The 27,633-nt window shown below is 40.2% G+C and overlaps 1 protein-coding gene across 5 annotated transcripts in view; it reads right to left on the bottom strand.

The window, feature by feature from the left end:
• NOL4 (nucleolar protein 4) overlaps positions 1-27,633 on the bottom strand; it is a 256,811-nt gene that overhangs the window by 22,706 nt on the left and 206,472 nt on the right. For all 5 annotated transcript variants that reach the window (XM_048840572.2, XM_048840571.2, XM_048840573.2 and 2 more), the window contains one exon: positions 19,229-19,342. In XM_048840572.2, the coding sequence (XP_048696529.1) occupies positions 19,229-19,342 (114 nt within the window). The remainder of the gene's footprint in view (positions 1-19,228; positions 19,343-27,633) is intronic.

Raw genomic sequence — 27,633 nt, 5'->3', positions numbered from 1 at the left:
GAGTGTGAGAGTCATTTTCCAAATGGGAGAAGGTGGGAAAAACACTGAACCTGGCAGGCTAACGAGTGGTGGGAATTCAAACCCTAGACTATCCTGTCAAAACTGGTGTTTTGATGACGATGCCTGGTGGCTGAGCCACATCAGATGGGTTAGAGGGTCTCTTTCTCTGGAATCTGTGCCTCCTCCTGAGGAGGGGGGGGGTTGAATCCAGAGAATTGTATAGGGTGGGATCTCTGAGCTGTTTGTGATCTGCCAAACTTCTGTTTGTTTGCAGATGTATAGGTGCCTAATGAGCATAACGTGGCCCTGGAATCTTTAAAGATACATAACGACTCCTCAATGTTCTTTGCAAACAACTTCCGTCCATCAAATGGGAGAGCCTCAACCATATTATGAACTTCCTGGGGAAGCCAGACAAGTGCAGCCCGGATGCCCTGCACGTCACCACCACCATAGAGATGACAAGGGCTGTGGTGTCGGCAGCATGGAGCACTGTCTGCAAACTGCAAACAGCATGTTCTTGCCAGCAACTGTCCCTCAGCAATAGTGGCCTGGAATTGTTCCCTTTGATTTGGGGGAAGGTACTCAATAAACAACCCAAATTTCATGTAGTTGATAAAGTCGTACTTGGCCATCAACACTTGGTAATTTGCAATATGAAATTGCACTGTAGCCAATGGGTAGGCCTTCCTCCCCAGGAGGTCCAGGCACTTTTGGTCTCTGTCATATGGGGTGGATTTATAATGGTGTTGTTTGCTCCGCTCATTCACCACATCAACACCCAGAGAATTGGGAAGTGGGTGGAAGAAGAGGAAGGCAGAGTCCTTGGACATAATATTTTATGTCACCCTCTTATGAGTGGGTGTCACTGTAGCTGGGGTTTGCCAGATGGTTCTAGTGGGTTCCAGTAGAGCTTCATTAATGTGGAGGCAACTTTAGGTGACGTCACAGAGTGCTAAACATCCAGTAGCTTGTTTTGGGGTTCCCTGAACTCCTTGAGGGGTCTCTGCAGAGAGTCTGCCATCTGCTTAACAAGATCCTAGAACTGGCCAAAATCAGTTATAGGTTGGGGGAAGGTATCAGGGTGTCATCCATCAAAGAGGATGAGATGGGGTCTGAGGCATGGCTTCTTTGTCTGCCAGGGACTCCTGCTCCTCAGATGTTTCCTCCTGTTGATGGGAAGGGGAAGCTTGGGTGTTCCTAGAGAATTGCCAACAATCGCCTGCCCATTATGACCATTGAGGCCCATACATGGGAGGGGGTGGCATCCAGGGTTGCTCCTTCAAGGAATATTGAGGTCCCAGAGCATCTTCCCTTCTCCTTTGGGATGGGGGGGGGCTAGTGTAAGGGTGTACTGGAGAACCCTGCACTGAAATGGAAGAAGCAGAGGGAAAGTCATCATCACTATCAGCCTCTTCTTCTAATGGAGGAGCTCCCAGAGAATAAGTGGGAGACAGCGCCAGGGAGGTGAAGGGTTCCAGAGACCAAGAGGTTCTTGGTACCTGCTGACAATGAAGATACTGGTATTGGAAGTTCTGTGTTACCAAGAATGTTGCGGTACTGAGTGTTTATCCTTATTTGATGGTACCAGAGCCGTAGAGTGCTTTGAGGCTGGAGCCAATGAAGTTAAAGGCTTACATGGTACCATGACACTTGTTAAGGGCACAGGGAGTGGAGTTCAAGATGATGGTATCAATCCTCTATGTTTGGTACAGTCCTCAGCTGATGGTACCAGGGTCTTCCCAGACCCCTGTTTAGTCTTAGAGCCATGGCATTTTCCCATGTCCCTTATACCGAAGGAACCTTTCCCACCTATGGTACTGAGCCTCAAGGCAGACCTGTCAGAGGCCATAGATCTGGCTGGAGACTGAAGTCTTTTTGAGGGGGAAATTACTGGGAGGGGAAATAGATCTTCTCTTCTGAGAGGCTTTTGGGTTCTCTGAGGATTTCGCCTCTGAGAATGTTGCACCAAGGTGCATTGAAGGTTCCTGGAAACTGATGTCCAGGGAGGTCCTGACCTGGTTCTGAAGTGGGGCAGATGGAACACTCCCTCATGAGTAGTCGAAGTTTGACTTCCTGGTTCTTCCGAGCCCTAGATTTCAGAGCTGGGCCAAAGTTGCACTTCTGCAGCACATGTGATTAGCTCAGTCAGCAAACACACTTCAAATATTTGTCACTGACTGGCAGCATTTGAACCCTGGTGAACTGGGCATGTCCTTCACAGGGAGAATTTGGGGGAAGGTACTCAATAAACAACCCAAATTTCATGTAGTTGATAAAGTCGTACTTGGCCATCAACACTTGGTAATTTGCAATATGAAAGTGCACTGTAGCCAATGGGTAGGCCTTCCTCCCCAGGAGGTCCAGGTCTCTTTTGGTCCCTCTATAACTAGAAAAGCTTTTAAAAAACCCAAATACTAAATTAACTAGCTAACTAACAAGAAGCTCCAAAACTTGTGCGGCAGGCAAGAAGCAGACACACTAGGTCTGTCTTGGTCCGAGGCACTTGAGAAGGAATTGAGGGAGTGGTTTGCCTGCGCAGCTTGATATAGCATCGGTGCAGCGCACGGGGATGCCAATGGCACAAGCCTGGGCTGAATGGACACTGCTAATGAAAGTCTCTAATCCCAGGTGCGTGGGGAGCATGCACACCAAGAATGGAGCACCCACAGGGAAACTACTCGAAGAAGAAGCAGCCCTCATTCTCTGATAACCAACCAAGAAAGATTTCTGTGCCAAGTGGTTCTCCCCATCTTTGGCTAGGTCATGAGGACACTTTACAATTTTCATTCCATTGAAAGCCCCAGGAGACATCTAACATTCTCTAGACAGGTCTGGTGATGAAGGCTGATCCTTACTTGGAAGAGAGTGGCCATTGTTCAGAGATGCAAAGATTCCTTTCCTTACAGGCTGACTGCTACAAACCCAGTGGACATAGTTCCTGCTAAAGAGCGAGATGCTAGGGCTGAGAACTGTCTTACCACAGGTTAACAGAAGGACTCCATTTGTGTCATTCCCCCTCCCCCAATTGATGAGTTAAGGATACAACAATGAACTTGACTGTTTCTCAACATTTTTGTTGTTTGGAAATGTTTTGATAACTTTATCCTAATTGTTTTTCTCACGTTTACATGCCTCTGTCAGGACTGGAAGCACCAAAGCATCAGAACAAAAGCTGCAAGTGTAGTATATTAAGCCTGAACATAAGTGGGGTCTCATAGAAATCTCATTAGAAAGCCTTATTCTTGTGAGATTTACAGCCCCATTTTGCAGACCAAAAAGATTTGGATAGTCCACTCATTCAAACTTTCAGGTTCCTGTCTGAACCAAAATGAACCTTTAAACTTGACCATGACTATAAGGGCACCACATATACTTAGCTTTAACTTTTCTGGCACGGTCATTACATTATACAAAAAAAATAGATACTTTTGCAAATACTACAGTATTTGATGTGTATCCCAAAAAACTCTAGATATTTAGTTTGGATTCCTCTCTGGAGTTCAGTATTTGAAACTCTTTGGGCTATTTATATTTTAGGGACAAAAATAACAAACAATTTTATATGAAGAGTCTTCATGATACAGCCTAGAGAACAAAGATCAGAATGGCTTGCACTAGTTTCTGTTTAGAAGAGCAGTAGATTCCTTCTGCATTAAGGCTATAAATACTAAAATGAACTGCCAACATCACCATCCACCATCAAAGGCTATAGATGCCAACATTTGACAAGACATGAAAGCATGGAATTGCAATGCAAAAGATCAAAATAAAAATGTGCTATGTGGAGAAGAGGGGGAAATGAATCTCACGCGTCTGCATTTCTGATAGAACCACATCCATAGACTGAAATGTTTAATTCTTTGGTCACTGCTACTTCACCTGCCGAATGGAAAACCTTTTCAGAAGAGGTGCTGGTTATCAAATCAAAATGATCAGAGCAGCAAGTGTTGATGAAATGCTTTTGGTAGAACAGCAGCACAGCAAAGGGATCATCTTTCATGCCAACATCAGTTTTAGCAAAGTTCATTATCCCTTCTGATAGCTGGAGAGCAACATACACTTTCCCCTTTTGACATTTCAGTTTCAGAAATCAACCCCAGAGGTCAGTGTGTGGACAACTCCGGGACTAAGTTACTGGAGAAGGAGAAATTTTCTTGTTTTAAAGAGCAGGGCCTCTACCTCATCAAATAAAAAATGACAAATCTTTATCAGTATCTATACTGTCTGGGAGAAGTCTGCCATTCTTTAGTGAGGGTCTAGAAAGTGGGTTAGTATATATGCTTTGCCCATGCCTTGATCTTTTTCCACCAGTGGACAAAGAGATGCAAAAAAGTCTTTCAATTTAAAATGTGTGGCTGAATTTAGTGCTCACAAAGGGAGAGACTAATGACAGATGCTTGAACCAGGTACAATGGGGCAGGTGGTTTGCAAGTTAATCCACTTACTGTTGCAGCCCCTGCTATTTTAGTATTGACCTGAGACGACCAGCCTTGCCAAATTGCTTTGGGGGTTTTGTATTATGCAAAAAAAAAAAAAAAAGGGGGGGGGGAGACTATATGCAGGGACATGGCTGAGGTCTGTGCTTGCTTTAAAGTTTTGAACATGTGGACAAAGTGGATAACTTAACTAATTAAGAGTTTCACCGCTGATGTCTTTGGCAGCAATTGCAAATGGTTTCCAGCAGGTGTTCCAGCATGGCACATTGAGCTGAATGAAAAACAATGCCTCCCCCATGAAATTTTAAATGCTGCGTCCAAAGACTGCTATTTTCTGATTAAGAATATCTTCAATCAAATAGAAGGTAGAATTCCACCTGGTTTGGAATGAACTCAGAGAGTTATTGCGGAGTGATTAAAATGGGCACAGCCCTTTAGTAATGTACCTATTATGGTCATTGCTTCAATATTCATTGTGAAGAAACTCAGGCATTCAAACGAAGACAGCAGCTGAAAGGCTGCAGTGCTGGGAGGAGAGTGTCTCCGCAGCTGCTACGCCCTTGCTGCGTAGATGGGCAGAACACAGCAGACAGCAAGTGAAGCCTTGGCTCCACCCCCAGTGGACTAGTTAGTATAGCTGGTATGTCGGGAAGGTATGCTGCTCTGGGCATAGGCCTCGTGCAGGAAACTTCCTCCTAAGAGCAGTGAGGAGATACGGAGGCAGGCTGTGACTCTGAGTCAGTCACCTTCTTGGGCAGACCCAGAGGCAATGCAACAATGCACGGGGCCTTACTCAGGGCTCATGCTAAAGTCAAGATTTAGCCCTTGGTTTGGTAGGAGTGTCCTTTTGGGATCTTCATATGTTTTTGCCATTTTAACTTCACATTGTGACCAGCGTTCCCTGTGCAAAGGAAGGCTAGATGCATTTTTCTCCGGAGACGTGAACTTACTCTTCCAGCCTGCCAGAGGTGAGCAGTTCGGAGGAGGATGTGAAATACTCCTTCTCCTGTGGTGCCTCCACAGAGCTCAGAGCCCAGGTGGATTGGAAGCAAGGGAATATGGGAGCAGTATTATTATGTTACCCGTAGACCACCAGGCTAATAGTATAATCATTGAATGACAAATATTATAAACATGAGGCACTGGATAAAGAACTCCAGCTTCCAGGACATCTCTTATTAGAATAAAAGTAAATGAAAATCTGAGAATAAACAAACTCCAGATGAAGTGTTTGTGGCGAAGGAGTAAGGGTTCTGCTTAGGAGAGAACTGTGTGGTTTGGTGTATCCGCTAAGGGCCTTTGGAAGCCAATATCGTCTGCAATGGACAACTGCTTGCAGAACAAGGATGATGATCATTTTTTGCAACTTTCCAATTCATGGGCAGTGCAAATGGATGAGTCTTTAAATATCTGACCTTTCTTCAAAACAAAATCAAACTGAAACCCATGGAAACTATGTCATCTTTTCTCAACCCGTGAACAGTTCTGCCTTCAGGTGATGAGTTGGATGAATCAATGTACCACTGATACTGATGTATGATGACAATGACATAGTATTTACTGATGAACTGTGATGCAAAGCAGGAGGAATTCCTCCTTTCCTAGTCTATTGTTCTCATTCAGCACAAATTTTGCTATGCAGCACTTAGCTCTTTGAGCATGGTACATGTACATTTGAAGAACACAGAATGAAATACTGGTGTTTGATTAAAATGAAGATGTCTTATCCTAGCAATCGTAGTTACACCATCAACCTCTTTTTAATCTAATATATCCACATTTTGCAGTGAATGTGATGGGTTAGATTTTCAGCTGCTGTAGATCAGCATAGCTCCACTGAAGTCAATGATACAATGGCAGTAGCAGTGCCAAAAACGAGAAATATTAAATGTGTCAATCAGATTATTTAGGGATGTTTTGGGGAAGTGTGTGGGACTCTTAGAGCGCTGCTTGTGCCAGTTTTGCAGATTTTAAAATTGCAATATTATCAGGGTTGCCACAGTTAAACCTCTTACTGCAGGTCTCTTCACTGAGAGAATTGCAATTCATAGAATTCCCACTACTGATAGCACTTTTTCTTGACACCAAACAGCTTGTGCTACGCCTACTAGATCTAGGGCTTGGAGAATTAAATAAACAAAAGACATTTGTTGAAAACCTGTGGGGTGACATTACATGTTGCATCAGCTCGAGCTTTATCCTGTTGTATTGTGCCTGCTGCTTTCTGATAACTGGACACTATTTCCAACCTTCATGTTACATATGTTGGAATATGCAGATTACACTATAAAATCAGATTCTGAAATAAATTCTTCTTTATTTAGAACCAGAAGATGACAACCTTGACATGAAGAGTGAGGCTGGTGCTGGTTATTTGTTACCACTAAAGTAAAATGTATATATGTTAGAGTTCTTTCTTTAGAAGAAAAATAAGATTTGTAGGAGTTTGAGTATTGAAAAGTTTATGTAAATGTTCTCCTTAATGGGTGAATTCTGGTACCAAGTGGCTGATAGCTGTCTTTACAAACCTACTTCTCCTGACCAGAAGAAAATAAAAAGTGAGCAAGCACTTTTTGCGATGCATTTCATGCCTACTGCCTGTCTTCAAACACAGGCTCAGGTATTTATTGTATGGATTTACAAGTTATAAAGACTAATGAAAGAGTATTTAAGGGAAGCTTTGCTACTTACATAGTGACAGGTTTCAGAGGAACAGCCGTGTTAGTCTGTATTCGCAAAAAGAAAAGGAGTACTTGTGGCACCTAAGGTGCCACAAGTACTCCTTTTCTTTTTGCGAATACAGACTAACACGGCTGTTCCTCTGAAACCTGTCATTATGCAAGGCACTGCATTTAGCCGTATGGAGTGGAAATCTATCAACTGCATGAAAAAACTTGTACAGATACAGACAGACATCATCTTCCTTTCCAAATGCAAACAGATGGACATCGTACCAAAAGGACTGAAGGTAAAAAATCCATTACAATCTACATACCACACAGACTATGCTGACAGCTTGTGCCTCACGCTCTCAAAGAAACTGCGGAATCACCTGATCAAGATCCTCTACAGCAAACAGGGAAAGATTAAGAATGAGCTCTCAAAAATGGATACTCTCATAAAGAACCAACCTTCCACACAAACTTCCTCGTGGCTGGATTTTACTATTGGTTAGTCTCTAAGGTGCCACAAGTACTCCTTTTCTTTTTACTTACATAGTGTGCACATATACTGTTTGCATTTAGCAATTTCAAATGATTCTGCTATAAAGTTAAACAGAACAAAATTTTCTGCAGAGTGAGAAGCCAGCTGGAAAGCTTTTAATAGCTAATGTTTTAAAATTATTTGTATGAACATAGTGAATCATAGATACTAAAGTGTTTTATCTTTTATTTCATTATGGCTGTTTGATATGTAGTTACTCTATTTTAAGTCTGCCTTGTTAAATTTGAACTGTAAATCTGTGAAAACTAAAATTTCTTGCATGCATTTGATGTGTGCTGTCTGCTTTCATACACTGCCTCCGGTATAACCTGACTTTTGTAGTTAAAGAAAAAAATCTTAGAAGCAAATACATACATTCTGAACACTTTAAAAAAAACCCCACATTTACTGGAAGAGAGAAATATGGCCCTAAGAAAAAGGAAATTTCTCCAATTATGAATTTCACCTTGACCTGCTACTGTGCAGTATGTGAGCCAAGCCCCAAAATCATTACCTTTGATAAAGTAAGATTTTTACATTTTAAAACAAGAGTCAGTAGATGAACAGTAAATGCTCTTGGGATATGACCCTCTCATTCCCTTACGGAGAGTCAGTGAGTTTTCAAACTAGAATGCATAAACAAGAAAAACAAAATAGCAACCTTTTACTGGCCTTAGGAAAGTGTAGGTTCTGATTTGTTTAATTAAAGGAGTCAATAAAGAAGAAGGCTGATAAGAAATATCACAAGTCACAAGCAGTGGCTTTGTGCACTGCATTAAAGATCAGTACCCCAAATTTCCTTATTCTTTTGGCATGTTGCCTGGGCTGCAGGCCACAGCATGCTTGGCTGCCTTGCTCCATGCCTGGCATCTAGCAGCTGGTGCTGTTCTGGGGCAGTGTATTTTTGGTTCATTATTTTTACTTTGAAAAATAGTCTTAGTTTGGGGATGTCTGGCCAATGTTTGGATTATATAAATATCTCCCCTGCTGCTGCACATAAACAACTTGTTGATACATGGAGTGTTGCACACATCTAACTAGACGTGAATTTTAAGAGATCTAGTTAAACTCCATCTGGACACTTATTTTGGTTTATGCGTGGTTTATTTCAGTTTAACTTCAGTTGATTAGAGACAGGTTTCAGCTAAACTGAAATAAACCATGTCCACACAGTGGTTTTTGTACTGGTTTAACTAAATCAATTTAATTAAACTGGTGCAAGTTTGTATGTAGACAAGTCTTCACTCTCAAAAACATAACTTCCCCTCTGTGCTACAGTGCAGCCAGACTCCCACTGCAATTCCTATAGGTGACCATAAGCAGGAAATAGCAGATGAATAGGCTCTTAGACGCTAGTCTCAACCCAGTCAAGACAAGGGACTATGGGACTGGTTTAAAAATAGATCACATTTCATTTGGTATATCCACATGAAAGGATGGGGGAAGACATGTCTCCACGCTCCAGCCTGCAGTGTGTGGTAGGGAGGAGAAAATGTCCACCTCTGCTATCTCCATTTTTGGTTCTGGGTAGCAGAGATCCATGCTTCCTTCTTAACTGTATGGTGGGGAAAGAAGAATCCATGATCCTTACACAGGCTTAGAGGAGAAGATTAATGCTGCCGCCTACTCAGACCAGCCCGGCTCCAAAGAGGGGTAGAGAAGAACTCCTGGGGCTGCTATATAGATATTTCCTAAGCCACTTTTACCTGCCTGTCCAGCCTTTATCCTTCAGCTCCAAAGGCTTCAGATAAGTTTTGGTATTAATTTTAACCCACTTCAAATATTTTATTACACCTCTGGATCTTTAGTGTCTACACTGAAACAAGCAGCATCTATTTCAGCTGTACATGCCCAGATTATGCTGCATGTGGACCCTTCTGGATAACCCTAAAGAGAAATTACCACATGGAAAAAATGAATCCATACTCTTTCTAATTTTCTAAAAGCTATGTTTAAATAAAAAAATTAGGTGTTCACCTCACTGTGTGTCCAAGGCATGAAATTATTTGCTACTGCATGATTGGTGCACTATTCCTGTCAAATATATGTATCAAATTTAATACCTTTTGGGATGGGGAATATTTTTGTCTGCAATATCCAACATTCCATTCTAACTGCATCTATTAATAACAAAGAGCCCAATCCTGAACTAGTGAAATCACGAGGTGTTTTGCCATTAACTTGAAAGGTAGTGGGATTTAAATTACAATGCTGCTTATATTCCTCCTCTTGACAATATGGCTATTGCATTGTGGGTAGGAAGCTAAATTTCTCAGTGCTTGCACATAATTTGATCTCTTGACAATAATCCATACCCAGCTAAATTGTGCCTGCATAACATTTTGTGCCTCAGTGGTTAGAATGTATAATTTGGAAGCACAAAAGGAAATTGTAGTTCAATTCAGAAGAGAAATAATCATTGGGTGGGGATGTGGAGGGAGAGGAAAAAGGCCTAAACCAAAAGCTTATGTGCATGCACACGTATGTGTCTATTTATGTGAGGATGCCAAATTATTCTCAGAGATGGTTTATTAATCTGTGGTCAAAACTGTCCAATTTGTATGCCTGAAATTAGATACCTGAATCCCTATTCAAACAACCAAGTACAGTACTTAGCTGCATTAATCTCAGGTATTCTGATTTTTCTGAGGTGCGAAGTATTCTCCAGCTTCTACTGACATGCATCGACTAAAGTTTGAAACCTCTGGCCTATTACATTTGTGTTAGCATTTTTGTTTTTAACAGGTTGCTTTTAATTGCCTCAAATAGAAAGGATTTTTCTAATTGCTCTTTTATAGTCTAAAAGATTCAAGAAACCTCCCATTCTCAAATGCAAACATTCTGAGCCTGATTCTGCTAGTTCCTTATGCAGATGCACAGTGGAGTGATGGCTCAAGGAGTCTTCCCTCCATTCCTTGCAATGCTGTCATGCACAGGCTAGGCAGAATTGCAGTGTCTTTTCTCTCTGCTCTTCCAGGGACACTTGGTGCTCCAAAGGGGGCCAGAAGGAGGCAAGGCCTTATTCCTTCCACACCAGCCTGCACAGAGGAAGTAGAGAAAAGCTGCACCCTGTAATGGGCTGTTGTTCCCCATGCACGCTGAGGAGCTCTGGTAGGTATTGTTAGTTCCTGAGGCGGAACATGTCCCATGCTCTTGCTGGGGGACTGTAGCCTCCTACCATCCTTTACTATAAGCATTGCCTTAAAGGCACAAATCTAGCCTTTTGTTGGGAGGTATGTTTGCATGCTTGCTTTTTCTGTAGCAAATGTTGCCCAAGTCTGCACTTGATACAGAAATTAAGAATATAAACAACAGAATAAAAAGAGGCATGAAGGAACTCTGCAATTTGTTTCTTCCTTCCTCTCAAGAGCTGCAGTGTACATTTATCTGGAAAGTAAACACACACACACAAAATTATATATCCCCCATCCTCTTTTCCTACTGTCTGAACTGTAATCCAGGAGATAACTGCTCACTGTCAAAATTTAGAACCCATGCATTAAAGACAGAGTTGAGATTCTAACTCTCAGTCCTCAAATACAAAGGATTAGAGGCCTTAATTCCTTCTCCATGCTGAAAACCTGATACAGTGGTCCTGGAATGGTCCACTCCCGCATTGCCATATAAATTAGTTTCTTCCAAAACAGTTTGCAATTATCTATAATTTGTCCACAGATAATTTCTTCCTTTCTTAACAGCAATATTGGCTGCTCCTGGTTTGTAGCAGCTGGGCATCTCTTTTGTTAACAAAACTGTACTTGAAAAGTCTTCCCCGAGCATCAACCCCCTTGTTACCACTGAGTCACCTAGAGAGAAGGCGCCACAAATTGGCTGAAGGTAGATCATTAACATAAACTTGCAAACCTGAATTGATTTAAAAGTGAACATTTAGGAATTAGACAAATGGAATGAAACACAATAGCAGTGGCTTCAGCTAAGTGGCAGTATGTGTGCACTTTTATTAACATTCAGATGTATTGCATTAGTGCAGAACTTACATCCACTCTGCAGCATGCATTTGTATCAAGCTGCTCTATTCAGGCTGCTGCTATGACAACTATCCAGAGGCAAATGTCAGGTCAGCTCCCAGCATATGTGTCTAGGCCATAATTGCTTTGTCAGAAACCTAATAGTCATCTACTTCTACTCCTCTAGCAGCTAAAAGCAATACTGTTAAAATTACTAAATGAAGCAAAATTTTTTACCCCTCCACCGTCTTCTATAGCATTCAGATCTGTAAATTTGTTTCTATTTTGCCAAAAACTGGAATGGAGAGGAAGAGGGGGGCAGAGGTTAGTTTTTTAAAGTCTCCACATCTTTGCCAATTTATCTTTCATTTATGTTACTCTGTACAGCGTAGACCTGGGATCTTCAAGCATATACCTCCTCTGGGTGCTGGATATTATCTTTTAGTACCTTGGAGCATTACTAGTCGGTAATCTGTGTGGCTACAAATCACATTATGTAAAGTCATAGGGCTCTTTCGGATGGAAAGGTGGTTCCTTTTTTCAAAATGTGTGTAACCATTACAATAAAGCACACAATAACCTGCCATACTCAAGATGCAATGAAAAGGCTGAATAATTAACAAAGTTATTTTTTAATTTCAGGTTTCAGAGTAACAGCCGTGTTAGTCTGTATTCGCAAAAAGAAAAGGAGTACTTGTGGCACTTTAGAGACTAACCAATTTATTTGAGCATGAGCTTTAGTCTCTAAGGTGCCACAAGTACTCCTTTTCTTTTTAATTTCAGAAACTGATGATTTCCACGGGGTTCAGAAATGTAACGTGAAAGACCATGTTACTGTTGTGACTAAATCAGAACTAGATTTAACACTTAGATAAATAGATCCTCCTTTGGTACTTGAAGAAATAATGAAACTAGAGACAGATATGGAGAGATTAACACTGAGTTGTTTTTAAGCTATCTCAAATGTATGATCCCATATCAAGAATTAAAGAAAATTTGAATATAACTGCTTTCTTCACTGGAAGAGAAATTGTCTCCCACGCACATATGGAGACATACACATATTCTGACAGTTTCATCGTACTACTGCACATTTGCCTTACAGGCAATAATAAATAATAGTTGAATTAAATCAAACTCAACTAATTTGGACTTCTGGCTTTTGCACGACAATTATTATTATGGTGTTTCCGTGCAGGGAATATATGATGACATCAGCTGTGGCTGGCTAGGAAGCGGTCTCATTTTTATTACTCAGAACAGGTCTCTGGAATCAAAAGGAAGCTGTACCCTTTATATTTACTTTTTTAAAGAGAGGAAATCTATAAAAGTCTACTTCTTAATTTGTATATTCTGTACAATATTTCAGCTCAGCACTCTCCGAAAAGTCGGCTAATTTAAAAATCACAGCTCTTCAGTCATAATGAAACTAAAATGACAAAATGATTTCTCATGAAATAACGAATGCTTGCTGGTCTAATATCAGGTTGAAAATTAAAAGTAGTGACTATTATAGTGGGCTAAATCCTTGGGTGTGGCAACGGAGCGCCCAGTGTAGTTTGGGGATGAATGGGGTGCAAAGGGGAAGTTAAAACACCTTTGTATTCCCCTGATCCTGGGCTGTCTATGTGCTGGACCTGCCTTCTGGCATAATGGATAAAGATCTGATGGTATCCTGTCTTTACACACTAACGCCGACCCCAGAGTGGGAAACTGAATCCAAACCATTGTGCTGGTTCTACACCCCAAGATCCCCCTGTGCTAAGGTGCTCCTTCCTATGGCTGGGTACATTGACTTGAAGGTCACTTTGCATGAGCGACACACAGCAACCTGAATCCAGGGGACAATCTGGTCTGCTATCTTCAGAAATAGGTATGAATATTATTCACACACATAATAATGTTTGTGTAATGGGACAGATCCTTATCTGATATACATCAATGGAGCTCCAGTGAAGTCAGCTGAGCTACATCAATTTACACCAGTTGAAGATCTTGCCAAATATGGATATTTGTATAGAAAGAGACCCACACACTCATCCAGACATACATGTGACAAGTTAGACTAGAGCTCACATACTGAAGGAGCTGTTTTAATCTGCTGTCTTTCTCTTTCCACCTTCCCCCACCCCGCTCCCCTACCTTGAGCCCAGATACTCTTTTGGTGGCAAGTTTCCTCTCACCTTTTTGCCTCATATAAAAACAAGCAGTATTTTGTTATACATAAAACCTACAACGTAAGCAAGTGGGAAACCAGTAAGAATTAATTCTAAATATAATAGAGAAAAAAGGTGCATAATGTTATGTACAACGTTTGTGTCCAAAGAACAATAAAGATGATTTTTTCCAGTATTGTTCTATTTCCTTATTTTCCTGTTTGAAATCAATCTTCTCCTCACTCTCTCTTATAAAAAGGAAGGGTCGGTGCAAATTAGTGACCAAGAGAGAGAGGAAGGGAAAAAAATCTCTTTTTCATTCTTCCACGGATGAAAAGAGAACCAGTCTCACCCTTCCCTGAAAGTCAAGAACATCCCCATATTTTGGGAGATTCATCAGAGGCCTGAGGCTCCCTGCTGGCAGCTCCTAGAAATCTGGTTAGCCCTCTCTGCTTTGGATGGAGAGGATCCTGTGGCCAAACCCTAGGTCTCTTTTCTCACTGGGAACCACATGCCAAAGTTGCTCCTGGGTGGCCTTTATGGAGGCGTGGGCTGGTGTGGTGAAGACCACGCCATACCTCTACCATGAGCCCAACCCTTGACCTGCTAAAATGATGCAAAGTCAGAAATTGCTAAGATTTTAGATCACACAGCAGCGCTACCAGGCCTATGGCTGAAACTCCAGCTACGTGGCCCAGGATTCCACAGCAGACACCTGCCCTCAGAAACCCCTTAGGGGGTTCCATAGTGAGGCATAGGTGCTGGAACTAGAGGAGAAGTCACACTCCCTGCCTTGAAGTAGTAACAACCACCCAAATACATGGCTTCCGCCTTCAGCACCCCCACTAGAAAAATTGTTCCAGCACCATTGCAGTGAGGAGGTAAATGCCCACAAAAGTTCATGCTGCCATAGTCATCACACTTTCTCTGAAGATTGCCAGTGTGCTTAGTGAGGAGTCAATTTGTTCCACAGTTTATTCCCGATCAGTCTAATCAACCTAATCCTAACTAAGTTCCTAACATGAAGCATACAATAAAAGCTATTGTCACTGCCACGTACCTATTCACCATATACAATATATGTATACAAATGTGTTTTTATTCTGTCTGTGCTAAGTTTCATTCAAAACTCTCCATTTCACAACATGCTAGACCCTACAACTCAGTGTAACTACTTTGCACTGATTTCACCACAGGTGCAATAGGGCCCGTAAGCCAGTTTAATACTGACTCAGGGAAGATCACCCCATTGGTAAACATGATCCTTCAGTGGCACAGAGGATCTGATAATGCCATATTCCTTCCCTGCTGCAAAAGAAGAAGATAAAAAGGGCCTCACTGACTTTCAGCTGTAGTTTTGGTCCCTTATGCCCATTTGCAGTCAACATAAATTAGAGAAGCCCGCAGAACATAGGCTGGAAGCAACTCCATCCAAAATCCAGGCCAGGGGTCTGATCCCGAATGGAGATGAGGCAGGACCAGGTAGTGTAAAGGTGAGGTCTGTACCGCTTTTGCACACCACCTCCTGACCTGGGCTTCGGGCAGATCAGCTAGACCCCACCATCTTGTCCATAATCTTTTTTTCTTGGAGCAGTTACCAGTGTACGGTGGGATAAAGCCATGTAGTTACAAAATATAAACAATAACTCCTGGATGACTAACACAAATTGAAGTGACAATACTCTGAAGTCAGATAATATTCATCTTATATGTAAATCCTCTGCACTTATTCAGGTTTCAGGCCAACCACCTGAGCCTAACCTCAAGGTAATCTAGATACATTCAAGTTAAAAAGAACAGTTGGGTAACATCTAACACAGTCAGACAGCTAAGCATTATAGCCCAAGCTATCATGACCTAGTAAACACGTTTGTATTACTTGCAGGAAACAACTACACAACTGACAATGCTTTATATTACATATTCAAACATTATGGAAAGATGCTGGTCTCTCCATAGGTAAGGTTGAAGTTAGTTTCTCATTATGAGCCTGATTTTAATAAATCACATATTTTGAAAATAGATTACTTCCCTAAGGGCCAGTTTTTACTACCTTATTTTCAAAAATTTGATTTTTACATGGAGGGCATTAGAGCTTCAGTCTAGCAAAGCATGTAAGTAGTCACAATGGCTTCTCCCACACTTCATGTTAAGCACAGGCTTGAGTGCTCTTCTGGATCAGGGCCAAATTTATCATTGTATTTGTCAGAATACAGCAAGGAAGTTGCTCATAAAATGCAATATTTGTCACCGTCACACAAAAGAGTACACAAAGAGAGCTTGCATCTTTACGGTACCTTTTAGGCACTATTGGGGATTTTTTTTCTTCCTGGTGGATACAATGTTACATGTGGATAATATAATAAAGCACTTAACCTCAAATGCTTTATCTTTTATATTTGTTGCCTTCTCTTTTAATAACTGGGAGTGAAAGTAATTAGTACCATCAACAATTCTGTTTGTCTTTAATAAACATTAAACAACTAAAAACAATTTGGGGTTACCTTTGATTTGACTTTTGCATTAGATCTTTTCATTGACTCAAACCGTTGTTAGGCTGATTATTCATCAAAACTGTTGTTGAAATTAACACCATTTACCAAATCATTTTTAAAATACTTGTCTTGGGAGGTAAAATATTTTAAAGCCTCAAACTCCTATTTGAGATCTGTATGTAACACACTCCAACAGCCTGTTATGGGACACGTTGTGCCTGAGGGGACATCAGGGTCAGAGAGAACAGAGGTCAAGAAGTCACCACGACATATGCCAAGTGTAGGGGCCAGGCACAATCCCAGTCCTTGTGTTCAGGGAGTGCAAGGACTCTGTAATTCTAGCATCAACAGTGGTAGACTCCCTAAAGTATGTGGGGAGACGCAAGGAAGTGGAGGTGGGTCCATGCAGTGGGAAATGAATGCTGCAGAACTTGAAAGGGTTTATCACCAACTGCACAACCCCTTCACTCTGAGAGGCAATATATCTGCCTCAGGCAGTTTTCAGCATAGATGGATACAAGTTTTCTGCATAGCAGGATTTATATATTGTAACTATGGCTAAGATTTTCTTAGGAGTCTAAGGGAGTTAAGTACCTAACTCCCTTTGGTTTGCAATGGAATCTGGTTGACTAACTCCCTGAGGCTCCTTTGAAAATCCCATCCTATATATTATATGTATAATATATAGGTCTATATAGATATAGATACATAGACGATTTACAGGCTATATTCTAAAAGAGCTGGCAGCAGGGATGCTCATTACACCTTGCTTCGCAGGACAGTCGGACTCCTTTGGACGATAAGTGGTGGTATCAGTACTGAGCTCCATTGGGTTTGCACAAGTGGAGCAGAGTTTTAATTCAAGGCTCCTAAGGCCTGATGCATTGAAGGGAGCTGCTGAATGAGCATGCTTATCAGACACTCTTAGCTTCCTGCCAGGACTACTCAATTTCTGTGCTGTGCTAGGGTCCTCCTGGCATGACTGATGACATAGTTGTTTTTCACCACAGCAACCTCATCCCCCTACAGGTTCCACTACTGGGATCTCTGCCAGAGCCTATGCTTGCGTCAACAGGTGTAAGACTCAAGTAAATCTGCCCACGTATTTCAGAAACACACCGTGAAACTTTAGAATGGAAAATTATAGTTATGACGTTGCTGTAATTACTTACAATTGTCTCCATAGTGCCCCAAGCCCCTATTGCCAAAAAGAGTGAGGAAGGTGCAAGGATCAAGAATCCAACATATCTTCTGTGCAGGCAGCTTTGTGATCTTAACATGAACTTTTTAATTAAAAAGATTAATTGGGAGTTTTCATTGCTTCAGATTATGCATTTTAGAAGTAAAAATTAAAAGAAGTTACTTTTACTGCATCCGATGAAGTGAGCTGTAGCTCACGAAAGCTTATTCTCAAATAAATTGGTTAGTCTCTAAGGTGCCACAGGTACTCCTTTTCTTTTTGCGAATAGAGACTAACATGGCTGTTACTCTGAAAGAAGTTACTGTAAGTGTTACCAAAACCTGCAGGTGAAAGGAATTATCCAAATCCAGAAAATGCCTTAATAGTACTCAGTTAGGCTACCTCCTATAGTTTTGAAGTGTTTCTATTTAAGTCAATCTTTCACATTCTGGAGAGAATCCCAAGGGTTCTATTTTTCTTCACTGTCAATCTCTTTGTCACCCTGATTTGGCCTGACACCATCTTTGTGATCAGGGAGGAATGGTCAGGACAACTCTCCCTTTGGAGACTATCAATGCGACCAAAGTAACTGCTGTTAATATAACATTTTCCCTCTTCTCTCTGAGCTAAGCACATTTGTTCTGTGGTTCTGTTGCTTCCCAGACAGCAAATGACAGAACATAAAAAACTTCAAAATCTATATGAGAACAGCCCCTAAACTAACCAGCACTTATTAGATGTTTTATATACCTGTAACTAGTAGACCTTAAGGTGTATCCATAACGTTAATTGAAATGTCACAAAAGACAAAATATCAGCAAAAAGACATAGCAATATACATTTCCAGACTCTTAGCTATCAGCATTCAAAGGATAATCCTAAGCATCAACTGTTCCAAGAAAGGCTGTGAAGGAAGGCTACAGAAAGTAGATAAAGGCAAAACGTCCATCCCTTTGGAAAAGTGTATGCAAAGAAAAAGTTTATCAACCATGAGTTTAAGTCAAGTTTCAATACAGTTGTGATGTTTTTGGGCTTTTACTTTACAATATCATCAGATAAAATAAAAAACATGTATTTTCTGAAATAAAAAGGTCCGACATTCACCATGATCCTGGAGCAATTAAAAAAGCAAAATTTAAGACTGGATATCACTTTGATTTTAAGTTGGAAAGGAAGCATGTTTCCAGCAAATAAAATGCAAACAGTTACAACTCTAACATACAGTATACTAGATACTGAATAATGTAAGAATAAAATAAGATAAATATTGATATGAATTTTAAAAGACTGATTTACAAGACAACTAATAGTACAGTAGTTTGGGAAATATCTCAGTAACCTTTCTACTAAAAACAAATAGGTCTTTTCACCCTTCATTATATTTATAAATTCACACACAGAGGAAGATTATACATATATAAATAATATAAAGTATAATTATATAATTGTATATACATATATATTTTATGCCTGCACTGTACATTATGTATATTATTTGTATATATAATATACACACATACAGTACATAACGTACACAACTATTACACACAGATGTATGATAATCTCTTTATCCATCCATTCACACTAGATATGCTCAACACATTTCTAAATACCTACACAAGGCATTTTCATGTATTTATTTAAAACATAAAATCTATAGACATTTAATTATTTTTGCTAACAGTAAATATAAGAGATGTACCACCCCTCTGTGTGATACTCTATGTAAATTACTCTCACTCCATTAATTATAAATATGGATGTGGTAGACCCCAAACAACAGTACCTGCTGTCTATCCAACCGCATTCTTTTTGCAGCATTTCTGCTTTCACTCTCACAGGCTGAAGCCAGGATACTCTCTGCTACTGCTGAAGTAAGGTGTGAGGGAATAGGTCGTGACTAAGAAAGAGAAAAAAAAAAACAAAAAAATGATTACTAGGATAATAACCAGACCAAACATAACCTGCTGTTTCCTTATCGGAGCACACAAAACTATCACATAGGCTGGAGGATCCATTCATTGAAATGTAATTTATATCAACAAAAAGTGGAAATGGAAATTGTAAAGATGAAAAATGAAAACTAGTTAGAGGTTAAAGCTCCAGTTGATCCACACAGATCCATCAAAAGCACTTTCTTTTCCCACAGCTCTATTGTCCATTGTATTTAGTCTGGCTCATTAGGCTACATTTTGAACAGACAGCGGCATATTCTCTGTGTTCCAGCAGCACCCAGGCTGTCTGATTCTTGCTAAGAAAATGTTTCATCCTGTACAGCATATGACAGAGATGAGCAGTGTTTTTAAACTCGTTAAAAAAAAAAAAAAGAAAAGAAAAAAGACAGGCTTGAAACATCACTCAAACGTAGCAGATTGTCAGAACATTTCAGAGCAGTCCATATGTAATGTCATGAACATTTACATTTCTTGCTGCAATATGACTGATGATATTAAAATGATTTTTTAAAAATCTATATGTATTTTGACATAGTAACATATGTCAGGCCTCTATCAATTTACGTAGCTTTCAAGGTTCCAGCTAAATTCTGAAACGCTCACATTACTAGTTTTACAACATTTACGTATTTTAGGTCTAAGCTGCATGTAAATCAAGTGAATCCTACAGTCTTATTAGCTCTACAGTTGGCTGTGAATGCAATAAAACGTTCTATAACAATTAAATAAGGACAATCACAGACTATTTGCATTCCTTTCTCTGTAATGATATGCAAAAATCATTTCACTGAAAGATGAAGCTCATAATGAATATCTCAACCTGTTTTCTTAATTAAGCTACACACAAAGATAGATCAGAAATTTCAAGAAAATAAGCCAAATGAGGATGATGTAATACACATTGTTATGGACACAAGCACATTTTAGTGGGCTAAAATATATTGAACCAGATCCTCAGCTTGTATAAGTTCGTATAGCTCCCTTTCCTGCTGATTAAATGGCCCAACATTTATTCTCTAGAGAATTTCATCAAATTTTAGTCAACAGAATAAATATGTACCCGCTAATGAAATACCACTGAGTATCAGAAACATACATTTTAAAGCATTTTCCAAACAAACTCAGAACAGGTTCTTTGAATTGGCACAGCTGACTTCATATTAAGAACAATATACCAAAATTATGAGCAACATGTTACCAAGACTTCATTTTTAACCAATAGAACACATCTTATTTCTCAGCTTTGGCTAACTGTATTTTAACATGTAGTATCAATTTAATATATGATATTGTACCTCCTGTAATGGGTGGAATATAGCCTAACTTGCAGAGGGATGGAATGAGTGAACATATAGGTCTTTTCCATCTCTAAATACTACAGACTTGATTCTCCCCACACTTACACCAGAGTAAATCAAGAGTAAAATCAGTGGTGTTCCTCTGGTATAAAACAAATGTAAATAAGAGACAAAGTAGGTGTTGTGATCCTATAATAGAATATACATTCTGCCATGTCAGTGCAAAAGTCAAGTTCAAGAACTTGTTTTTCAACATAAACAATGAGTTCTCACATATGTAAGAGGAAAATTGAGTTTAAGACGAGTGTCTGATATTAAATCCTGGTGTCATTAACAATCAAAAAACTTTAATATTTCAACACAAGTAGATGTGTTCCTCTGAGTTCTAGAGTAGGAGCGGGCAAACTTTTTGGCCCGAGAGCCACTTTGGGGTGTGAAACTGTATGGAGGGCCGGGTAGGGAAGGCTGTGCCCCCCAAACAGCCTGCCCCCATCCACCCCCCCCACCACTCCTTGTCCCCTGACTGCCCCAGCCCCTAACCGTGCACCCCCAGGACCCAACCCCCATCCAACTCCCCCTGCTCCCTATCCCTGTCCCCTGACTGCCCTCACCTCTATCCACACCCCCGCCCCCTGAGAGGCCCCCCGGGTCTCCCACACCTATCCAAGCCCCCCAACCCCTATGCACATCTCTGCCCGCTGACAGGCCCCCTGGGACCCCACCCCCATCCAACCCCACCTGCTACCAGTCTCCAGACTGTCCCAACCCCTATCCACACCTCCGCCGCCTGACAAGCCCCTCGGGACTCCCGCGCCTTTCCAACCACCCCGTTCCCCCCCGACCATCTCCCCCAACCTCCGCCCCATCCAACCACCCCCTGCTCTCTGTCCCCTGACTGCCCTCCCGGGACCTCCTACCCAACCTCCCACCACCACCACTGCCCCCTTACCATGCTGCTCAGAGCGGCAGGACCTCGCAGCCCCACTGCCCGCATGGCGGTGTAGCTGTGGGGGAGGGGCCGGGGGCTAGCCTCCCCGGCCAGGAGCTCAAGGGCGGGCAGGATGGTCCTGCAGGCCTGATGTGGCCCGCGGGCCATAGTTTGCCCACCTCTGTTCTAGAGCAAGGCAGTAGCCTTATTAGAAAGGGATGTTTTCGCTGATGAGCTATTGCACTAATTTAGTCTTCTAGAGTTGCTAGATTATTCAGAGTGCATCATTGCTTAACTTCGCCATGCTATTTTCATGCTGTGTCCCCTTATGTATTAGGTGGCAGTCTCACTATTAAGACCATTGTTTTATAAACTCCTCAAGGTACACTGACTATGGAGTCTGCCAGATGATATGGAAACAGTCACACCGTGGCAAACCTGATTTCCAGAGTACCAGAAGCAAGAGCATATATCTAGCAAATTCCTACAGGTCAAATCTTTAGTTAGAGCACAAACAAAACACACCTTTATGTGGAGACCTATGGGCAGATAAATGGGCCAGAAAATTACATGTCCAACCAGATATTAAAATGACTCCAAATCCTTCCAGATTACGTTCCCATAAAGGAAACATAGGTTCACCAAAACATCTGTAAAACAACGTTTTGGCCACCAGTAATATCAAGCAGTCAAGTGATCTTCACAGACCCAGAAAGTGGCAATAATTTCTATCACCTAAAATACAGAACCTAATATTTAGCATCTGGAGAGTCAGAGGAGACTTTTTTATCAGAAAACAGGGTGGGTCCTGGGGGAGTAGAAAGGGAACATCTACTTCTTGCAAGATGTGCTATAAATCCCCTGTCTTTTATCCTGGTTGCTATGGATGACTCTTGGTACACTAGTGTAAAGGATAAACTGGGGAAAACTTATCAGGAAAATTCAGCGTAAGCCTGAATCATCTGAGAAACAAAAATATTATAAAAATATTTTATTCATTATCCATTTTATTCATTTATCCTCTCATTCAGGAAGCTGTTCAGGAGGTTAATTTAGGTTCAGATTCTGCTGATTTTACTCAGGTTGAGTAGTATCTTACTTTGGGATTGATTCAATGGCAGCATCAAACCCTTTGTTACCGATAGAACATACTTAGCATTGCTGTTTCATATATAATAACTCTTTCCGACTCACAGCCAGGGCTTGGTTCTCTTTACACTCAACACTGGTTTAAATCAGGAAAAATTCCACGGGAGTTACACAAGTGGAGAATCGGGCCTCCAATCTTTTCTACACCAACATAGAGGACTCAAAGACCTATTTTGATTCTTGTGGTATCAAGACAGATAAATTGATTCAAAAATGACAAAGAAAATATAAGCTTTAGAACATGGAAGAGAGGCAAGTGAAAATCTCTGTATCCTCCTTTATTTATGTTTCAGTAATTTTACGATGAAGAGAGAACATTGATGGATAAAACTTGAAGAGGATCTTAAGAGCAGTTTGGTAGATAGACCCTTGAAAACTAGCATATACCTCTGTCCATCCCATGACATTTGTATTGGAAATCCCCATTTGTTCACTTGGAAAATGAAAATAGGCACTCATATAACTGAAACAATAGTAGTATTTTGCATGTGTATATACAATACAACCTTAGAGTTACGAACACTTTGGGAATGGAGGTTGTTTGTAACTCTGAAATGTCCGTAACTCTGAACAAAACATTCTGGCTGTTCTTTCAAAAGTTTACAACTGAACATTGACTTAATGCTGCTTTGAAACTTTACTATGCCAAAGAAAAATGCTACTTTTAACCATCTTAATTTAAATGAAACAAGCACAGAAACAGTTTCCTGACCTTGTCAAATCTTTTTTTTTAAATTTTTCCCTTTATATTTTTAATAGTTTATGTTTAATAGTTTATGTTTATGTTTATGTTTGGGTTATTTTTTTTTTTCGTCCCTGCTGCCTGATTGCCTACTGCCAGTTCCAAAGAGGTGTGTGGTTGACCGGTCAGTTTGTAACTCTAGTGTTTGTAACTCTGAGGTTCTACTGTAGTGCCTTCCAGCTATACACCATTGAGGGCAACAGCCAACTTGTGCTGAGCATGTAACACAACAGAGGAAGTAAGGAAATTTTGGCCCAGGGCAAAAGGACTACCTATCTATCCTTACACAAAAGATCACAGGTTTGGGTCTTTGGCATCTACATAAAATGGATCTTGGGTTTTAAGGTCTTCTTCAAATGACTCACATACACTAAGCTTAATAAAACTCCATTTACCAATCTCAGAGAGATGAATAGCCACGTCCACCCCTGCAGCATTTGAACCTGTGGCTCCAGGGAATTCACACCTGATGCTTATACCACTAACGAATATTAAACAGAGAAAGTCAACAGGAATAATTTAATCTTTGTTTCTTCAATTGCAGAAAAGTCCCCAAATGTATCTTGCAGAAGGATTGAGAGTAGGGATGATACCTAGAAAAGTGTTGTTGATGGAACACTTGTGACCCACTTCTGTTTTTGGGGTAGCAGAAAAATGCTCCGTATCCCTGACTAATTAAATTGCCAATATGTTGCTTCATTTTCAGGTCACATTCTGCGCTAGTCGGAGGTAGCTTCAATACTGCTTCTGTCTAGACAATTATCTGTATTTAAAGAAATGACAATTTCACTATGTGAACACAAAACCATTGTACTGTATTAACCACGACTTTACGTAAGGTTTAAGGGGATGGCTATTTTGTCCAAATCAGAAGCAGAGGTAGGCACTAGCATGAAGATACTCGCTCACTATCCTTTCATAGTCATGCACCCCTACCATGCCTTTTGTAGAAATCTTACAAAATACTGGAAGCTATATTTGCAGATTTAATTGTACAAAATTAAATTAGCTGATGGCATTGCTCTGTAACATGGAGAGTCAAAGAACTATGGGCCTGATTTAAAATAATTTGAAGTCAAAGGAATATCTGCCTTTACTGTAATGGAATTTGGATCAGGCATTCAAAGATGGTAAATCAATAATCAATAGTATATTGAACTAATTAAGCATATTTACCTGTGAAAAAGCACTGCAAGGTGGTTGATTCTTTTACTGAATTGAAATTTGAATAGCTTGGTCGTGAATCACAAAAAAAATGGCTTACCTGTGTATCTGATCTGCTTGCTTAATATAACAGAGATTGTCATATTTCTTATTAGGGATATAATATAAATCTATTGTGCAAGTCACTCAAATATGAGATAGCCATAGTCTCAGTTTAAAGTGATGTACATAAACAGTATCTTCATGGAAAACATAAATATCCTTTTTGTCATATAAACACAAACCTCATATTTCTATATAAACTAAAAATAAGCTGTCATGTGTTAGGTTTAGGTATAGTTATTGGTGAAAGTCTGACAAAATGTAGATAATGATTTCCTGGAAGACATTTGTTTAAGCTGAAAAGGTCCAGATATCCCTTGTGGAGAAGTTTGCAATGGTACTGCACATATTCTAAACAGAGAGCTGTAGTCCATACGATTACTATTTTGGCACATTTCATGAGGCTAATATTAACTTAGAGCACAAATAAATGCCTACGTTTTCATACAGAAATTTGGTCTAAGTGCTCTAAGATTTATGTTTCACAAAGGTCTGAGTCAATTCATAAAAAAGCAGAGAGCTAACAATAAAGAATGGATGAGGCATGTGTGAACCCCCCTACTCCCCGCTGAAAAACTGAACTTTAGATCAGGATATTTGTACAGAAATACTCCCCAATATTTTAGGCCAATTAATGTTGAAAACTAGACTCTCCAAATACTAGGTGACATTACTTGTAAACACAGACCTGCACACACTACTTTCTCTTTTGCTTACAGACACCAGTACAAATGTATGGATGGGAATGAACCTTAAATGTTACCTTAATACAAAAAGCATATGGGCTCAAATTTTCAAAGGTATGTAGGCTCCTCAAGATGCAGACAGGTATCTACTCAGATTCTCAAAAGGGCCTAATTGTCTAACTTCCATTGATTTCCCACTAGGTGCCTGTCTGCATCTTTAGGCATGTAAATACCTTTGTCCCATAGTGTACCAATTGTACTTCAGCTCTTGTAATACACAGCTTAAGAATGGTTTAATACTAACACACATGTTATTAGTCACAACTTTTTCACCGTAGTATATAAGATCCTCCACACATTTATATTAATATTTAGCACTTATATAACACTTTTCCTATGAAAATCTTTAACTGATTTACAAGAGAAAATAATAATCATCTTCAAATTACAGATTTTTAACAATTTTAATCATAAACTATAGAACTGGGCTATATTTACATTTTGTCTCATCTCACACTTTTTTCAGCCTACACAATACTGTGATGTCAATTAAATAGAAAAATCTCAACCGTAAGAGTACTACATAACTTATACTCACCAACATCTTGTTAAAGAATTAAGATTGCAAAGGATTCTTGAGAAATGTATTGGGTTTTTTTCTGAAGCACTCACACACACTAGGAAGCATGCAATTCAAACCTAACACAATAGGCTTGTTTGAGCTTTATACTGTTTATAGATTGAAGTACAGTACTGCACTCTATTGGATGTACTGGTATAATTTTTATTTAGCACTAGCTCTTCGTAAAATATGAAGAATTTGATTGTCATTTTAATGCTTGCAGCACTGTAGTTTTCCTTGAACTTTCACATATTTTACTTATTCTTTCAGTCTACATAGATGCATTGATAAATATCCAATTCCAACATCTATTAGTGAACTAAAAGAAACAACTAGAAACAACTGGAAAAAGTAAAAAACCCAGGGGACTTTTGTGCATGCACTGTGGAGGTCAGGTTATTTTTCAGTTTTCAGAAGTATGTTTAATTGAATTACCATATATTGCCATTTGATTATGACAGTGTCTAAATTACAATGCCATATTCCCGTCTGCACATAATATTTTCAATATGTACTGGGAAAAGGCTCACTATATGCTCTTTGCTCCTCAGAACCCAGTTTGGTACCAATGTGCAGGAGTATGTGCTGTAGATCCTAGGAGTAGCTCAGACTTGCAGTACTTCCAGAACAAAAAGGAAGCAAAGTCCACTTAACATTTCAAAATGGTCTACATTGCCCCTTATGTCCCTTAAGCACTCCCTGCTCCAAGTCAGAGACGTCAAGCTGTAGTAACAACCACTTGGGATGTGTGTACAGAAAAGCATGAAGGGATAGAGGCAACCAAGTGACACATGCCAGACAATCACAAATCTCCCTTTGTTTGTTGGGGTTGCCAGCCCTCCAGGATTGTCCTGGAGTCTCCAGGAATTAAAGGTTAGAGAACTTTGGTGGATAGTGGGAATGCAGTGGACATAATATTACTGGACTTCAACCAGGCTTTTGACACAGTCCCACATGACATTCTGATAAGTAAAATGGAGAAATGTGGGCTTAGCGGAACTACCAATAAAGTGGATATATAATTGGTTAAACTGCAAACAAAGAGTAACTATGAATATATTTTCCACTGAATGCATCCGATGAAGTGAACTGTAGCTCACAAAATCTTATGCTCAAATAAATTTGTTAGTCTCTAAGGTGCTCCTTTTCTTTTTGCGAATACAGACTAACACGCCTGCTACTCTGAAACCTATTAATGGAATGGTGTTGGATTGGAGGGAGAACTCAAGTGCGGTTCCACAGGGATCTCTTCTGGGTCCGATGTTGTTTAACATCTTTATTAATGACCCGGATGTAGGATCAGGGAGCATGCTGATCAAATTTGCAGATGGCACAAAGCTGGCGGGGGAGAAGGGGAGGGTTGCCAATACTTTGGAGGATAGGGCTACGATTCAGAGGGATCTTGGAGAACTGGGTTATAGACAACAAAATGAAATTCAACAAATACAAATGTAAGGTGCTACACTTAGGGAAGAAAAAACAATGGCACAAATACAGAATGGGGGTTAGCTGGCTTGGCAGCAGCACTGCTAAGAAGGATCTGGG

Source organism: Caretta caretta, chromosome 2 (assembly GCF_965140235.1).
Source record: "Caretta caretta isolate rCarCar2 chromosome 2, rCarCar1.hap1, whole genome shotgun sequence".
NCBI classification, from domain to species: Eukaryota; Metazoa; Chordata; order Testudines; family Cheloniidae; genus Caretta; species Caretta caretta.
The sequence above is the reverse complement of the archived record's forward strand: the minus strand, read 5'-3'. Positions and strand labels throughout refer to the sequence as shown.